General features: G+C 27.4%; 2 protein-coding genes across 2 annotated transcripts; one reads left to right on the top strand and one right to left on the bottom strand.

The window, feature by feature from the left end:
• The first annotated feature begins 3,363 nt into the window (after nucleotides 1-3,363).
• Nucleotides 3,364-5,679, top strand: LOC107409847 (ethylene-responsive transcription factor ABR1). Its single transcript, XM_016017272.4, has 2 exons — nucleotides 3,364-4,246; nucleotides 4,811-5,679. Exons 1-2 carry the CDS (start codon nucleotides 3,730-3,732, stop codon nucleotides 5,635-5,637), a joined length of 1,344 nt encoding a protein of 447 aa, XP_015872758.3. The 5' UTR covers nucleotides 3,364-3,729; the 3' UTR covers nucleotides 5,638-5,679.
• Nucleotides 5,680-12,747: 7,068 nt separating this feature from the next.
• On the bottom strand, nucleotides 12,748-18,399 carry LOC112491939 (uncharacterized). The gene is made up of 2 exons (XM_025074439.3): nucleotides 17,929-18,399; nucleotides 12,748-13,327 (listed from the first exon to the last, which is right to left on the bottom strand). The coding sequence occupies exons 1-2, from the start codon at nucleotides 18,397-18,399 to the stop codon at nucleotides 12,758-12,760; spliced, it is 1,041 nt and encodes a 346-aa protein (XP_024930207.3). The 3' UTR covers nucleotides 12,748-12,757.
• Nucleotides 18,400-19,489: the final 1,090 nt, after the last annotated feature.

Here is a 19,489-nt window from a genome sequence, read left to right as displayed (position 1 = left end):
TCCATTATTATCTCAGATAGTCTCATGCCGCGTGGCGTAAAGATACAACTTAATGCTTATGATACTACTAGAAGATTTTTTTTTTTCTTTTTCAAAGAAAAATGTGTTATTTTTTTTTATTGATTAATATAGCAAAATGAGATGTCATTGTTTTATTGGTTGGAAATAATCATTATTTTGTATGTTGGACATTATTTTGCCAAATTTATTCCCTTGCAATATTTGTTTATTAATATACACCTAAACATAGTTTTCAAAACATTATGTGCAAATATGTGATGTTTTTATAACAAAAAAAAAAATACAGAAATTGTAAAAATAAAACAAAATGAGAAGAGAATGAAGGTACAATAAGGGAATTCTATTTTCTCTAATAAAGAAAAATTAAAAAAAAAAAGAAGAAGAAAAAAGTTAAATTGGAGACGAAAAGGATTTTAAAACCGGCCTAATCAAAACCCAAAGAGAATTTGAATCCCAAAACCTTTCCGCTTTCTAGGCCTGTATACCTAGCAGGAGCTAGTCCACGTTGTGATATAAAATCGTTGACTGGAGTCCACGTTGACAAGACCAGCTAAAAAAAAAGTCTAAAAATTGTCACCTCACTAATCAAATCGTTCCACGTCATAACCTAGGTGGGGACAAGCCCACCGAATTCCCACCTTCCTTCAGAGGATAAAAAGCAAAGTCGGCAGAAACGACAGCGTTTTGAGGAATGGATCGTCTAATTCCAAAAGGTCACTATTTAACAGCCTGACTCAGTAAACGGTTTGACCGAGTTGGAACGGTTTCATTATTATCTTTTTTGTTTATCTTCAATCTCACATTGCGTCGAGCACATGCCGTATGTCATGCACGGACAAGAGACGTGTTTTGACCAAAAAATCCATATACGGTCAAAAAAAAAAAAAAAAGAGTCGTACGAATATTACGATATCTTTCATTTATTGTTTGTTGTTAACTTGTATTTTTTTATAATTTATTTTATGTTTTATTTGCTCAGAAATAATTTTCCATGTGACTCATTCTTTGTTTTAGAACCACCAACTAAAATCTTAGATTCTTTTTTTGATAAATATCTTAGTAATTAGTAAAGAGTTTGAAAATAGTATATATATGTATATGATAAGCTCCATTATCCTTTATAAGTTTCAAAAAAATTAATAATTACATTATAAGTAAAAATATTAATATGTATATAAAGAGTACAAATGTATCTTTATACACATATATAGCCTGAGGAATATTGCAATTTCTATTCCTGTACCTGAGAAAATCTATAATATTTTTTAAAAACACATACACATACTTTCATGCTTACAAAACACATATTGAACTCATATGTACATATAGGGTCCATTCTATTATGATTGGGAGAATACATACTTATATTGTATAGATTTTTTCTATAATTGCAAATAGTTTTGTTCCTTTATTCAAAAAATTTTAAATATATTATTCATTATATACTATATATTTATAGATTTAAGTAAAATAATTGTAAAAGTACTTTTAAACCCATTTTTCATGTTAATATATATTTAAAAATATAACTTTTATCTTTTATAAACAAATGAGATTCATATAAGTGCATCCTATATAAGTTTTATTTAGACTTAATAACGTGTCTTGTTGAATGGTATTTGTATCGTATTATGTCATGTTCGTATGAAATTTAGTTAATTTAAATATGATTCGTTAAGCTTTCATATAAAAATAGATAAATCCGAACTCATTCGATAAATTATCATGTAACATGTCACTTGATCTATTAATTCATTAAGAACAAATATAAATTTAAAAATTTAAATTTAATTTATCTTTCAAATAATAAAATAATATTTTTTTAAAAACTTACAAAGATTTTAGTTTATTTTTAGATTTTTAGAAATTAAACTAAAAAAATAAATTAATATATATTTAACAATAAATTAAATAATTTTAATATTATAAAACTTATGTAATTATAAAAATATCCATTTTTAATGAGTTTAATTGATTTATCATGTATTATCGTATTTTATATGTTAATTTATCGAATCTTATTGTGTAATACTAATACGGATCTAATATTATATTATATTGTTAACTCAAACTCATAAATTATCGTGTGAGATTTCATCAGATCTAATTTTATTCATTTGTGAGAAATTAGAATTATATCTTAAAAAATGTGATAGATTTTTCCGTTAACATCTGGTCCCGTAGGAAATTGGAAATTAGACTTTTATTTATTTATTTATTTTGAGAGTAAGTTTCTTTAATGGAGGAGAATGTTAATAATGGAAGTTGAAGGTTATAACCCAAAAAAAAAAAAAAAAAAAAAAAAAGAGGATAAGAATAATGGGCGGTGATTAATAATAGTGGGCATACAGATATTATGGTTTTTTGGTAAGATCTATGTATCTAAAAAATCTTGACCTAATTATCTAACTATTCGGGGAATAAAACACATTATTACATTTATTTGATTGCATTATTAGAATATTAGAATAACCAATAATATTCAGATCTACAGTATATTGATAGATTGAAATATACACTATTAATTCACATTTTTATATGCATAAATCTTACAAATTTTGACTAGCACCATGCAACCTATGAAATTAATTATAATGACTTCCAAAACTGTGCGCCATAATAGTCTATGTGCATAAAGATTGATTGAAATTTCCTCGTGTTTCGCTTATATATCCTTTCTTAGACTAAGTAAAATATTCCAAAGTGACTTTTTAGACTAACCCAAGTTAGATAGGATCATTCAAAAAATTTCCTTATCCGATTCAATCTGTAATTAATGTAAAATAAAAACTATGATGCCTAATGGGGACTTTTTTTTTTTTTTTTTCTTTCCTTCTTCTTCTTCTTATTTTTCTGCATTAAATGGGTAGTGTATGGGCAAATCATACCCAACCAAAACCCTTTATGTGGCCAGACATATATATCCCAAACTAAACATTTGCCTGGTCAGAATCCAAACCAATTTTGGCATTCATTTAGTTAAATTAATCCAATCTCTACCAGAGAAGATGTCAAAATACTTCACCCACAACTTGGTACTATACTTTTCTCTTCTTCTTTTTTTCTTTTTTTTTTCTTTTTTTTTTTCGCTTGTAATTATGTAAGTACATGATCCTAATTAATGATCTAATCAATGAACCAACCATTACCCAAAAAATACTATTTAAGTTTTGGATCCTAAACAATGTCGGCATAGAAACCAATTCAAACATGATCTCTGTCTCTCTCTCTCTCTCTCACTCTTAAAGAAAAAAAAAAAAAGAAATGGAACACCGACAAGCTCTTTGGAGCTCCATGAGCAAAAAATGTTTATTCGGGTGTGAACATAATTATCCACTACCAACAAGTCGGCATATGTAGGGATTTTGGCATCACCATCTTTAAAAGGCAAAGTAACTTCTGTGAATGAGAAACCAAAGGAAAAGCTCTTAAATACCTAAAATTAAAAAATAAAAATTGGTAAATGATAATTATCAGAGGGTTAAAAAAGTTTCTACTATTTCAATGGCGGCTGATCGAGTTTGAATTCTCAATCACCATATATAGCCGTTGTTTCGTTAGAAAAATAAAAACCTTAAAAAGCGTATTCACAATCCGTCAAAATACCATCTGGGTCAGCTTCAAAAACAGTTTTTTTTTTTTGGGTATTATTTATTCATATTTTTTTTTCCTTCTTGTTTTCCACTCGATTGAAGAAGATTAGGTTACATGTGCCTGCTAAAGGTGGCGAACAAGAGGGATTTAGATGATCAATTCATCAGGTTTCAAGCTGATCAAGATCAACAACACGATGAAGAAGAAACCTCCGAATTAGTTTATTCTCAATCACACGAGTTAATAAACCCAACTCAATCATCATCTCTTGCATATCATCCTCAATATGTTAGCTTGATGCCGCCTCCACCGCCGCAGCCGTCTACTATATTTTCCGGTTACAGCCGGCCTACGGAGATGTCGGCGATGGTTTCGGCTCTTACTCATGTTGTTTCAGGGCAAAGAGGATATGGAATTGGACTTTCTTCTTCCTCTTCTTCTTCTTCTTCTCCTTCTCCTTCTCCTTCTTCTGGTTCTTCGATTGGGCAAAAGCGAGGCCGTGAAGATAATATTGGTGCTGCTTCTTCTCAATTACTATTGGAATCTTCTTCCAGAGCTTATCGTGTTGGGCTTGCTCCTCATGATTTCGGAGCTACTCAGCAAGGAGCTGAATCATCTCCCAGTGCAACAGGTCAGTTTTGAAATTCAATACATGTATGTTAGGTAAACCAGAAAATCAACAAGAAAAGTACAAAAAATAAGAAAAACTCTGTTCCTCTATCTTCTACTTTTTTTCTTTTCTTTGGCTTATCTTCATTTTCCTTTTCTTTCTCACCTAACCTTAAGCACAAATTAATCTTCTTTTTCTTTGCTTCCATTTCACTACTCAATTGAAAAGAATATCACAATTAAACTCTAAAAAAAAATAGAAAAGTAAACTAATAACTTTCTTCTCATAGTTCTTCATTCTTTTAGTTCCATTTCATTGCTCCATTGGAAATAATCCCAAAAACCTAAAAAAATCCCACTTTATCTTTTCCCGATAGCTAATACATTTAGATCCTTCTATAATTATAAAAAAAAAAAAAAAAACCAATGGAACAGTAGGAACCATATAACTCACCACCATATCATATGTACAAGATTAATATATTCTTTAGGAAATAAAATATATATCATCTAAATTCTATATTCTTTTGCTTTCTCTGTGTATGTGTAATTTATAGTTTCTATAATTCTATGTACGCCTCGGTAGGGGAAGAAATTACAAACATCATGAGCAACCCTGCAGCGACAACCACCATTGTTTCACCATCACCTTCAAGCGAAACAGCTTCATACGAAGAAAGCGGCGAGAGGAGGAGAAGATACAGAGGAGTGAGGCAGAGACCGTGGGGAAAATGGGCTGCAGAGATCCGAGACCCTCACAAAGCAGCCAGAGTTTGGCTCGGCACCTTCGACACCGCCGAAGCCGCCGCAAGAGCCTACGACGAAGCCGCCTTGAGATTCAGAGGGAACAGGGCAAAGCTCAATTTCCCGGAAAATGTCAGATTACTCCCTCCTCCGGCGCAAACTCTCCAGGCCGTCTTGCCAGCGGCGGTTTCGAGCACTCCGGCCTCTGTTATTACGCAAGTGCAGCCAAACCCGACTCCGCGGCCGCCTCCGCAGCCATTGCAAAGCGTTCCTTTCTTTAATCCCCAACAGTTTCAGAGTCATCCCGATGTTCTTAGAGACTATTTGCAGTATTCTCAGCTGCTTCAGAGCTCCGGCGGTGACTTCAATGGAGGACAACAACAACAACAACAACAACAACAACAGCCACAGCCCACGAGCTTGCTTGAGCAGATGTTTTATAATTCTCAGTTTGGTCCTGTTCAATCTTCGTTTTTGTCTTCGTCTTCTACATTCTCACCGTCCTCTGTTTCTTCCTCTTCATCCTCTGTTTCATTTCCTCTGCTTTTTTCCGACCAGCAGCAGCTGGGGTTTTTCCGACCTACTAGGACTCAGAATCCATCTGGTGGTTCGGCTTTTCCGGCACCGTCTTGGTCACATTCAGGTCATAATCCTTCCTCATCCGGTTGAATACTTTAAAAAAATAAAAATAAAAACAATAAATCCCACAAATATTTTTTATTTTTTATTATTTAAAAAAATTTAGAATACTTTTTTTTGTTTTTTGGCTTTTTCCGTCTGAATGTACTCTGTATTTTGCATGTAGTTTTTTATTTTTAATTATTTTTACTATTACTGTAAAAAAAAAATTGGAAAAGGAAGAGAATATACAAGTTAACAAAGAGGAAAAAACAAAGTAGGGAGTTTTTTTTTTTTTTTTTTTTTTTTTTCAAAGATTTGATGTTTACGTTCTTTCCAGTCATCTTATTGCACGAAAAAGATGTAGAAACCAAGAGATTTGCTTAAGCCGTCTGCATTTCGCTTTACAGCCCAAACCCCATTTTAAATTTTGTATTTTTATAATTCTATGATTATCATTTTCATTATTTGAATTTTAATCTGTTTTTTATTTCTTGGATATTTGTTTTTACCTTGTTATTACCATCATCCAATTCCAAGGTGCTAAGAAAAAGACATAAACCCACCAGGAAAGTTCTGTTCTGTGTAAATAAGGCCCCGTTCGAACCAAAAATAAATAAATAAATAAAGGTATTATTGTAATTTTTTTTGGACAAAAGATTCTTGTTTATTTAAAAAAAAAAAAAATGGTATTCAGAGAAGGTCTAATAATTTAATATGATATGTTAAGAGGTAAGCTTTAACAGAAAATATATGTATAATATAAAAAGAGTAATTTTAAATATGTTTTTTTTTTTTTTGAACATGGTAATTTTAAATATGTAATTGCTACTATTTTGTTGTTTAGTATAGCACATGGATATTTCAGAATGTTTCAAAAACAAGGGAATTGAGTTGTTGTTTTCAGAATAATATATAAGTATCATAACATTTTTTTTTTTTTAATGAAACAAAAGATATGTAACATAGAAACGAATAATAGTTTATTCAACTTAGATGTTATCAGAACAGCCTAATTTGAAAAATTATAAATATATTTAATAATAAAATTTTAAAAAAATCGGTGAATATGAGATTGATGAGGAAAAAATAAACAAAGGAAGAAAGTTTTGTTTCATTCAATCAAAAACCAAATGTTGAAACATGACAATTTCAACAAATTTGAAAGAATATGATTTTATAGCATTTTCATTTGATATTTCAACCCATTCGTAAAGCTTTTTTTTTTTTTTTTTTTTTTTAATATATTTTCCTCCCATTTTAAGCATAAAATGCGGAGTCACAGAGTGGAGTTTCAAAGCAACCAAACGTATTTTCTTCTTCAAAGACTAAAATTTTATACCGAAAGAAAAATTGCAAATCATTAAAAAAAAATTCCTCAAAGCCAAAAATTCATAGCTTTGGACCGACATTAGAAAATATGTCGCTTTTTTTTATTTATATATATATATTTGTGCTGAAAACGACAAGCTTTTTGAATGCCAAAAACGTGATGAAGATTTTTTTTTTTTAAATTAAGGCAAGAGATTTGTTATTACTTTGGAATAATAATTATTATTTTTTGTTTTTGGTTTGCCAAAAAAAAAATAATTAACATGCCTTCGTGCTGTTCAATTTGGTATAACTCTTCAGTACCATGAATATCAAGATGACCCAGAGAGGCATTGCACCAACTTTGCAACCAAATCTTGAACGTTGCTCTCTCTTATTCAATTGATATATATATAAAAGCAATTAAAACATGAAAATATTTCCAAATATTTCATTATTTTATTCAGAAGCTAGTGGACCATGTCCAATTTGATCAACTTTTTACTTTTCTTATTGTTGTTTTCAAACGAAAAAAAAAAAAAAAAAGACTGCTAGAAAATCCAAATAATTAAATCAAAACTCCATACCCACTTTTCCATATTTTTGTTTTATTATACACTCAAACGTTAATTAAATAATTCAATAACATTTTCTTATTAGAACTACATCAATTTTATTCCAAGTTAAATTTTAAAACGGACAACTATTGCATTATCATTTGGCAATGATTAGAAAATTCGCCTTGGGAAAAGGTTAAAAATAGATGGAAATATTAGATGATCTTTCGAAGTTAGCAATACAATTTAATTTTTCATATTTTAAAAATTACAATAAATTTTTTAAAAAATAAATAAAAAATAGGATAAAGAATAATAAATTTTTAAATCTAAAAATAAATAAATGATATTCTTGAAATTAAATGGATGAAATCATACTTGGAGATTAATGAAATTAATTCAAAACAGATAAACGATGAAAGGGAAATCAAAAAAGAAAATTATTAATTAAAAATAAGTTTTACTCCAATAACATGGTTACTTGAGAATGAAGTTTACGTCTCAGTTAAGTTTTTCTTTTTTTTTTTTTTCTTTTTTTGTTTTTTAATCTTTTTTTGGGGGTTTCTCACTTTTGCTGTGTCGTTTTCTAGCTTATTCTATCGTCGCCAGTGTCTTTTTTCAGGCAAATATAAGAGAGAGAGAGAGAGAGAGAGAGAGAGAGAGAGGGGAAAGAAGGAAGAAAATCCAAATCCCAAATGCTTTACTTAGGAGGTCAGCACTCACGTGTTAGCACACGTGACAAAGACATGTTCAGAATTGCGTACCTCGCTGGGACCCATACAAGCCACGTGTGGGACTAAGACACGTTTGATGACGTCATGTAAACGGGTACCTGATAAGTGCAAGGAAAAGGTGGTACGTTGGATTACGCTTAGTGATGGTATGACGTGTCGTGCTTGGCCACCAGGAATTTTGACACGTGCATAAAGTTTTTGGTAAAGAGTAATAAGATATTTGAATTTTGAAGTAATATTTTTGGTAATGAGTAATAAGATATTTGAAATAATAATAACAATAAAAAAATGCTAAAAACAAAATAAGGAGGTGGGTTCAAATGTGTGTCACGCACAGCCTAGCCCACCATCATGGGCTTTGGGTGATTGGTTGTTTACCTACCTTTTTTTTCTTAGGTAAACCTCAATCCTATCAAGATTGCATTTTGTTTTTTACTCCAAAATAAAATCTAAATATTCCATTTAGATTTTTTAAAATTTACATTAATTTTAATTTTTTGAATTTTAAAAATTATAGTTAATAGCTTTATAAGGATATGATAAAATTATTATAAAAAGTGTGAATAAATATAAAAAAATAAACACTATTTGTAATTTAAAGAAAGATAAATGATATTTTTAAAACCATATTATCAAATTATATTTAAATCAAATTATAGGTAAATGAAATTAATTTAAATAAAAAATAAAATAAATTCTAATAAATTTGTTTATCAAATATGAGCAATTAATATATATTTGTCCAAACTTAACATATGATTTTGTTTGTAAATCCATTGTTTCCTTAATTTTGAATCGAATTCACATACTCCACTATCAAATAATAATAAATTAAATTAATTTTTTAATCTCCATACCCATTATTAAAAAAAAAAAATTAAAATTAAGTTAAATTTCTTTAAAAAAATATCATGTACATATTTTGAAAGTCTCTCATGTGCTCTTGCAAAGAAAGTAGTCCACTCCTTTTTCCCAAACAGGGTTAGGACAAAAGATTTCCATCATTGAAAAAGGTCTTCATTTTGTGAAAAATATTAGTAATCAAAGCCTTGTATGTGGTTCAAAATGACCAAGAATATGTCATAGCGTTGAAGAGCAGGTTAGTGTCCTGGAATTGTAGGGCAGATAAGTGTCTAGTAACCGAATTGGAAAGCAGCCAAACTCTTTGTCATTAATCCCTACTCAACTAAATATTTCTAGCTTCCTTTTATTTATTTTATTTGTTTCACAAAGATCATGATTGTCAAAGTCCCTTATTAATTTTGTGTACGTCTTGAAATAACCCAAACCAAACTTTGTTGATTTAGATTCTCCATCGAGATTGCCAAAAGCAATGTTCCACATATTCGTATTTGGTTTGAAAATTTGGTGCCCTCTTGATCAAATTTATATGGTCAGGATTAACTTGCTTTAGATTTGTTCATTAGCCGATTGAAGTGGTAATTCTGTCATTCTGTTTATAGAACCATAACTTCTAAGAAACCGATAGAGTTTAGGTGGTTAAGATTGGATTATAAGGGCATTGTTGTTCATCATTGTGGATGGTGACAAAAACAGATGTGACATATGATTCTTTATGATTGATTTAGAAAATATAATTCAAAAAGTACAAAAAAATAAAAAATAAAAAAACCTAAACGATAATATTGCAATCTATAGTATATTACATCATCCACATTATATATGTGACTGCTATAATTTTTATATGTGCCATAATATCATCCTCCTTCTAAAACTAAGTCATCATAATTAAGGATAGTTCAGATGACTGGTGACAAAAATTCCTCAAAAAAGTCTACATTCTTCCCAAAAAAAAAAAAAAAAAAAAAAAAAAAGAAAGAAAGAAAAAGGAAAAACCCACTTTAGATTTTTAAGATAAATATCAAGTTGAACCAAAATATGTATTTGGGGATGTGCTATATATCAATTGAGACCTTATGGTTGTAAAATTCATTAGAAGCCTTTTTTTTTTTTTTTTTTTTGGGCTTGAAAATTCATCAGAAGTTTTGTATACATTGTTTTATTTCACATTTAATGAATCCAATAGTATCATAGCGCGCCTTTCATAATAATTATGAGATTTTTTTTTTTATGTTTTTTTGTGAATATAATAATTATGAGATTGGGATGGGAGATGAAGGGAAAAACTATTTTATGAGGCATATGTGTGGTTAAATAGTATATATATATATTATTATTTTTTTTTTTACATTTAGTTACTGACAAATAGGACGAATTCATTAACATATATAGAATTTTAAAATTAAATAAATCATATAGAATTTTAAAATTAAATAAATCATATGTTAAATACTAAATTGAACGCAACACCATCTATTAATATACCTTTTACATTAAGATGCCACCTCATAGAGAGGAGTAGAGGAGCAGAGGAGGATACAAGTTGCTATTCATATATATACTCATATATATACTTTTTCTTTTTCTCAAAAACATTTGTATATACTTTTTATTTTATTTTATATTAAAAATAGGGATTCAAATTTGAATCATTATATCAGAAAATTGGTTTAACCACTCTATATATTCGTAAAGGTCCATTATGTTTATCTTAAAAGTCAATCATTTTATCAATTATACATGTGCTTGTATATTTTTATTTATTTATTTATTTACTTATAAATTGTTGGTACTCAAAATTACATTAAATGTTTAACCAAATACATACATACGAATATGAAACGCTGAAGGAATGGTGTTATCTCATTCTTTTTTAGTAGGAAAATTTAGACCAAAGGATCACAAATTATTGATTGATATTTTGTAGGAATTTATATTCATGATAAAAGCCAATTCGTTTATTACTTCTCCATATGCTATTAAGAAATAACAACCACTAATTTGTACCTTGAAGCACCCTATAATTGCGAGCTGGTACAAATCTTCTTCAGCATTGATTCATGGTTAAAGAACCCAAAGCTTGTTGTACTTGCATTAATTTACTCTAGCTAATTACTCATCAAAAGTTATTGTTTTCTGCAAGAATTTTTAGGTCCTTAACCGCGATTCAGTTTGAGGATCCCAAGTAAGAACTTTTCCTCGAAGCCAACTTACAAAGAAAATGAGATATCATCTCTCTCTCTCTCTCTCTCTCTATATATATATATATATATATACATATAAATGGTATGACAAAGGAGTAAGCATTTTTTTTATATTTACTTTTTAATTTTAAAAATCTAGCAAGTGAAAGTGAATTTTATAATGAAAGACAATTAAATTTTTATATAGTATTTAAATAATACTGTATTTAAAAATAAAAAATTAAAATTTTTATCTATTTCTTTTTTTATTTTTATTTAATTTTGTATTATATCAATAATATTTGATATTATTAAGTTAGATACCCACAAAATCAAAACTCATATCGATATCTCTCCTATTGTATGCCTAGGTGAAGGGTCCAACCTTTTCCAGATCACATATTTGGATTTCAAACAAAAACTGTGGGCCGGTCCAAATATGTACCATATCCAATCCATATAGTTCCGTAAATCCAGAACTCATGAATGTTTTTAAAATACTAATTAAATTGGTTAACATTTTTTTTTTTTTTTGTTGGTAAAAATTAAATAGGTTAACATTGACTGCGACTATAATTGTTTGACATATTTTTGATAGGTCTAATTGCTTAGACTTACTATGATCCATTTTTATCCAACATTTTATTGAGGGATTATGGATAACACACAAAGTTTGCACTCGTATAAAAAAAAGATAGCATATATATATAAATCTTTATGAAGAATTTGAAACACTGTCAAATAGGGTGATCTATATCTGTTTTATTTGCAAACACTGTCTATAAATATTATTAGAGTATGTGATATGCAAATTGGCCTGGGAAAAAATGAAGGTGAATTTCGCAAGATTATTATTATTTATAAAAATAAGTTAACCAATTAATTGTTTACTATTTTCTTAAAACATAGTATCTAATCCTTATTTTTTGGGGAATAAATTATCTAATTCTTAGAATAGGGAGGACACATTCCTATATATAGTTTATCCAATTCATAGTGTCTACACTTGCCAAAGAAAAAAAAAAAAAAAAAGGTAGTCTAAAATCTAAAAGTCTCATCAAAATAATAATAATAATTATAGAAATATACTTCATTAGTATCCTTTGCTTTCTCCAAAATAAAATATAAATAAATAAAAACAAAGAACAAAATAGACTATCCCAAAATTGCTTTTCATTTTTTCTTTGGAAAAAAAAAATAAAAAAAAAAGAACTATTATCTTGTATAGTGCGTGCAAATGAGATAATCTGATTACCAAATAGAAACAAAATTAATACATTAGCACACACACACACACACACACACACACATACATATATATATATATATATATATATATGTATGTATATATAAGAAAACTAGGTTCTGTTATATATTTTTCTTCTGACTGAGTACAATTGATTTTTGGTTTTGGATTAAATATCCAATACCATTATTTTGGCTGAACCAAAAAAAAAAAAATAAATAAAAAAAAAAAAAACTTGCAATAAAAAGTTTTGCAGATTGCATTATTAATAAAAGTAAGCTAATTATTTGGTGGTGGGAGAGGAAGCATAGCGGTTACAACAAATCCAATACTACTATATAGCCTAACTTGAACATTTCTAGCAGATATTTCTGGATTTGGAGGGCCTTTAGCCAACTCATTTTCACAATCATCTGCATAATCAACAGCTATTTTGACATCATAATTTGCTGTTTCAGGGTCTTCATCAATTTCTCCAAGTGCAGATTTGAATGTAGCAACCACATCTTGATATGAAGAAAGACACTTTTTAATGGGTTCAGTTGGATTGTTCTTGAGCATTCGGTTTATGAACTTGTAGCTTTTTTCTGCATCTGATATGCCCATCTCAAGGACTACTTTGGCAAGCTTTTTTGGATCCACTAAGTCTTTTGTTCTTGGATCTGATCCAATAAGTTGTTGGCATTTTGAAGAGTAATCTGTTTTTCGGCAGACACTATCAACTAGTTTTGATGTTGCATTTGTTGGTGAAGGACTAGTTGAGAGAAATATGAGCAAGGAAATGGTGAAGAATGAGATGAATTGGGTTGGGAACTCCATTGGAATTTGTGTGAAGACAATTGGTTCTTCCTGCTAGGGTTCATATAGGAGAGTTTTTGCAAAATTGATTGCGCAAAATGGGGTAAAGAATTAATTGGAAACTATAATATATTTTACTATTCTTTCCTTGAAGGACGAGGATTTTTTTAAATTTTTTTCCCTAAGTTGAAAATTTTGGGGATTTAATAACATGATATGTAACGATTAATTCATTAAATATGGTCAAGATTCTTTTCTTTTAACATTAGTTTTAAAAAACTTTCAAATAAGGTAATTTTCGCGGTAATTTTTTGAAAAAAATTATCATTTAAAATCAAGATCAAATCAAAGATATGAAAACAGTATCAAACTCTAAAAAAAATATAGATTATTGTCATAAGAACAAAATGCAATAAGTTTTCCTCGTGTTAATGGTATCAAACTCTCCAATATACATATATATATATATATATATATATATATATATATAGCATTTTTTTTCTCTTGTTAATGGTATGCAATTGAGGGTTACATAATATAGATTATCAGTTTTTACAAATAAGGTAATTTTGTAATAAGTCGTAGTAATTTTTTGAAAAAAAAAATTGTCGGTTTTGATCAAGGTCAACTCAAAAATATCAAATCAGCATCAAACTCTTTAAAGATATAGATTTTTGTCAATGAGAAAAAAATGCCATAAGTTTTTCTCATGTTGATAGTATCAAACTCTTAAATAGTTAGCAACTGAGCGTACATAATATGGTTACCATACAGAAACAAAATTAGTGCGAAAGCTAGAATTACGTTATTTAATACCTGGCAGACAATTAATTTTTTTTTTATTTGGCCAAATCTTTAATTTAGATAAAATGAGTTTCAGTCTGACAAGCCTGATCAAAACAAAGACCTGAATGTATAAGCACCCAAACGTACCATTATCGTCTAGCAAAAAACTATAACCATATAAAAATTTTTCTCAACTCAGATTAATGAAAAAAGTTTAATAGACTGAACACATTCATCGCTATTAAGAGAAATATGCAATTGCTGTTAAAAGTAAATCATTTCAAATATTGTAGTTGCGCTTGTATATTTCTAGATAGTAACTTTCTTTACTTACAACTAGAAGAATAACACTGTTAGTGTTCGGAATTACATTAACTATAAAAAAATATGTTTAACCAAATACATAAATACATATATATATAAACACTAAGGGTTCATTTGCGTTGCAGGATTAAATTGTATTATTTTAAATTCAGATCAAACAAATCATAAATTATTGATTAGTATTTTGTAATAATTAATACTATAAAATGATAAGAGCCAATTAGTTTATTACTTCTCCAAATGCTATTAAAAAAAAAAAATAACAACCATTAATACGTACTATGAAGCACACACTATAATGGTCAGCCAGTCCAGTGTCACAAAATCTTCTTCATGAGCATTAATCCATTGTTAAGGAACCGAAGTTTATACCTGCATCAGCTATGGCTAATTACTTATCAAGAGCAGTTGATTTCTGCAAGAACTTTGAGGTCCTTAACTGCAATTAAGTTCGAGGATCCGAAGAAAGAACTTTTCCTAAAAGCTCTGCTTATATTTGAAATCTGCTTTTATATGTCTACTTTAAGATCCTCTCTTCACATGTAGGCCTTAATGTAAGGTACAGACCAATGGCAGAGCCACATTTCATGCCCCACTAGACATTTTAATTTCTTTTAGATATGTGTGTGTGTGTGTATATATATATATATATAATGTTTTTTCAATAAATTATGAAAATAACTCTATAATTAAACAATTGGCTCCCAGCTAAAATGTTTATCTCTACTATCTACGTTATTATTATTTTTTAGTGTTTCTAAATGATAAACTTAATTAGTTTAATTAATATGTTAATATAATTGTAGTTTATTTAATATATTAATATAATTGTGCATTAAGTGAGTATTCTTTATCTCCAAAAAAATAAATAAATAAATAAAAGTGAGTATTCTTGTTTTGGAATTCAATACTTAATTTCTATTTTATTTAGTATTTACTATATAACTTTGGACATTTCATTTGAAGTTTTGATTTTTCTAATTACTTATTAATTAATGGTATTTTTTTATTAGCGAAGTTTTTATTTTGATTATAACTATGCTCTTTTTCTTATTCTACTATTTATATTTTAAGAGTTGATATTTGTGGGTCTCTTCCATTTAGTTAAATTAAATAAATTCTCTAATCTGACATAAAAAATCTCTAACATTATTGTTATTATCTATTTTAATAATCCATCCAAAACTAAAATCAGTATGATGTCCTAAAAGAATATCATTTTTTTCTTTTGGTAAAGAATCATATAAAATTCTTTTATGTTGTGTATTTAAACTTTTTTTTTTTTTTTTCGGTGGGTTATAACATATGGTCCCCCTCATGAACCTTCCTTCTCTGCTGCCGGTACGAACCTTTTACACATCACATGTTTTCAATCATGTTATATTTGAATTTCAAACGTAAAAATTGTGAAAAAATGCAAAGAGGTATCATTTTTTTCACTGGAGCCGCTTTGGTTTTTTTTAATTTTTTAATTTTATTTTTTATGGAACTTATTGTTTGACTTATTACAATCGATTTTGGTCCAACATTTAATTTTAGAAAAATTAGTATTGTTTCACTCCAAATTTTATCAAATTGGCAAATTGGCACTGTACATCCTAAAAAAATTTCTTTTGGCAATTTGCATTCCTGAACTCACAAAATCATTGCATCATTGGTCTTTCTAACAAATACTAATCAGAAACGAAAATGCAAATTGCAATTTTTTATAGTTTAGGGTGTAAATTGAAAAAAAATTCAAATAAAAAGTAATGAAAAATAAAAAATGATCAAAGAGGATTATTAATATGTTACTGAAATTTATTTTTAAAAAATGCAAATGTAATTTTTCAGAAAAATAAAAATATTTATATATAATAAATATTAAAAAAAATAAAAAACCAATAAAAAATTTGAATATATACAAAAATTGCATATATTATTAAATAATGCAAATGTAATATTTCAAAAAATAAAAATGATAATTTCTGCATATTTTAGAGATAAAAAAAAATAAAGACGTAATCAAGTATAAAAGAAAACTTTGAAAAATTATTTTTATAAAATATGTTCTTTATTTTTTATATTTATCTTTGTTATTTAAAATAATATTATATAAATTTATCATTAAATTTTATTTTTTTATTTATAAAATTTTATAAAATATTTTTAATTCCTAAAATATGCACAGATTATTATTTTTAGTTTTTAAAAAATTAGATTTGCATTTTTATAATAATCTATGGAATTTTTTTGTTTGTATTTATTTATTTTTTAAAAATATTTATTATACATAAAAAAATTTATTTTTATTTTTTAAAAAGTTACATTTTCATATATTTTTTAATTGTTTTACGAACTTATTAAAAAATTAATAATCCTCTTTAATTATTTCTTTTCATTTGAAAATTTTTATAACTTGCACCCTAAACTGTATAAAATTGTACCTTGCACCCTCGATCGATTTAGCATTTGAGAGAAAGACCAATGATGCAAAAATTTTATTTATTCATAGAGCAATTCGCCATATAAATTTTTTTAAGATATAAAGTGTCAACTTTGATAAATTTTAGAATGCAACGACTCCAATTTTTCTTAATTTTATTAAGGATTATGGACAATAAATTAAATTTGCATAGATATAATAAAAAGATAAAATATTATCAAATTAAAAAAAAAAAGGATAACATAAAATAATTGAACTTGTACACATATTTTTCTTTTTTTTTTTTGGAACGAAACTCGTATATAATTAATTGCATGTACATATATATATATATATATATATATATATATATATATATATATATATATATATATATATATATATGTATGAATTTCTTTATGAGGTAGATTGAGATCATTATTATGTTGATATAGTTCGAGATTTTTTAGGCTTTTGGCAGAATTATTGGCAAACGATGATGATGATTTTTTTTTTTTTTTGGGGGAATAAAGTATCTAATCCTCAAAACAGAGAGGATGTACTTCTAAATATATATATATATATATATATATATATATATATATATAGTCTGTCCAATTTAGAATGTTTACACTTACAAAAAATAAAATAAAATTTCATTCTATAAAAAAACTTTCATTCTCTTCAAAATGAATAAAGAAATAATTGACATATACTTCATTAGTATATTTTCTTTTCTTTCTCCCCAAAAAAAAAGAAAAAGAAAAAAAAAGGCGAAGTTATTTCTTTTCATTTATTATTCTTTAAAAAGAAAAGAAAATCTAAAAATTGCATTTTTTTGTTCTCTTGTATCTGGTGTGCAAGCATAATTTGATTACCAAATAGGAACGAAGTTAATGCATTAGAATATATACATATATATATATATATATATATACACACACACACAAGACAAGAAGACTAAGTTTTATAATATATTTTTCTGAATGAGCACAATTTATTTTTGGTTTTGGTCTGAACACCGAAAAACTAAACAAAACTAGGATCAATAAAATAGTAGAGTAATTTGATGAGAAAGGAAGCAAATTGATTAAAGCAAATTAGTTACTACAAATCCAATCCTACCATATAACCTAACTTGATCATTTCTAGCTGAAATTTCTGGAATTCGAGGACCCTTAGCCAACGCATTTTCGCAATTATCTGCATAATTGCTAGCTATTTTGCAATTATAATTTGCAGTTGCAGGATCTTTTTCAACCACATCATGTGCAATTTTGAATGAAGAAACCACATTTTGATACCAAAAAACACACAGTTCAAGTGGTTCAGTTGAATTGGCCTTGGCCATTTGGTCAATGAAATCATGGCTTTTTTGTGCTTCATCTGTGCTCATCTGAAGTACTATTTCAGCGAGCTTTTTTGGATCTTCTAAGTCTTTTGTGTTTGGATCAGATCCAATAAGTTGTAGACATCTTGCAGAGAAATCTAAGGTTTGGCTGCAGACCCTGTCAACTAGTTCTGATGCTGCATTTGTTTGTGAAGGAGACGAGAGAAATATGAGGAAAGAAATGGCGAAGAATGTGAATAATTGAGTTGGGAAATCCATTGGAATTTGTGTGAAGGAAAATTGGTTTTCCATGCTAAGGTTTATATAGGAGAGTTTTTGCAAGATTGATTGCACAAAATGTGGTAAAGAATTTATGTGTTGGCAATTTATATAATTTGTTTACTATTCTTTCTTTAAGGACAAGGATTTTCTTTTTCCCAATTTGTAAACTTTTAGGATTTAATAATGAGTTTTGCCATTTTGATATTTTTTTAACTTTTAGGACAATAATTTTTTTTTTCTAATTTGAAAATTTTTAATATTTAATAATGAATTTTGTTATTTATCATTAATTACGATAATGACAAAAGACCGATGCTAATATTTCAATAGTAATTGGATACTTTAATTGTATATTGATTTTTAACTCATGCTATATTTGTCACCAATGACGACACTTTACTGATATAACTATTATTCATTGATTTACTTTAATTATGTAATAATTTTTTTATTTTAAAATTTGAAAAAGTGAATATTTTTGGACAATTACTTAGATTGTCAAAATTGTATATAAATTCTACTGTATATTGTATATAATATTTTTTTTTCATTTTTTATACTAAAATTTTATTAAAAAAAATTAACCCTTTGGATAGTTAGTTGAATTGTCAAATGACATATGAATCCTATTGATAATCGATTACTAGTAGTAACAAATAATATTTTTCTTTAATAATATTATGTAACAATTAATTAATTAAATGGTAAATATTTTTTTTCTTAAAAAAAAGTTTTAAAAACTTATGAATAAGGTAATCTTGTAAAATCTGATAAAAAAAGAAGAAGGTAATTTTGTAATAATTTATAGTATATTTTTAATTATCAGTTAAGGTCAAGATCAGATCAAAAATATAAAAATAGTATCAAACTATTAAAAAGTAAATGTTTCGTCATTTTTTCCATAAAATTAGTGATTGCAATTAATTACTGTTTTTGAATGGAGAGGATTTCTATATATGTTTATATAGTCTATCAAGATTATGGATTCTTTAAATGTCATACTGCTACTCTATACCATGTTAAGCATCACTTTTTTTTTTCTTTTTTTTTTTTTTAAAATCAAATTTCAACTCATTCTAACTTTTTT

The sequence above is a fragment of the Ziziphus jujuba genome, chromosome 5 (assembly GCF_031755915.1).
Source record: "Ziziphus jujuba cultivar Dongzao chromosome 5, ASM3175591v1".
NCBI classification, from domain to species: domain Eukaryota; kingdom Viridiplantae; phylum Streptophyta; class Magnoliopsida; order Rosales; family Rhamnaceae; genus Ziziphus; species Ziziphus jujuba.
The sequence above is the reverse complement of the archived record's forward strand: the minus strand, read 5'-3'. Positions and strand labels throughout refer to the sequence as shown.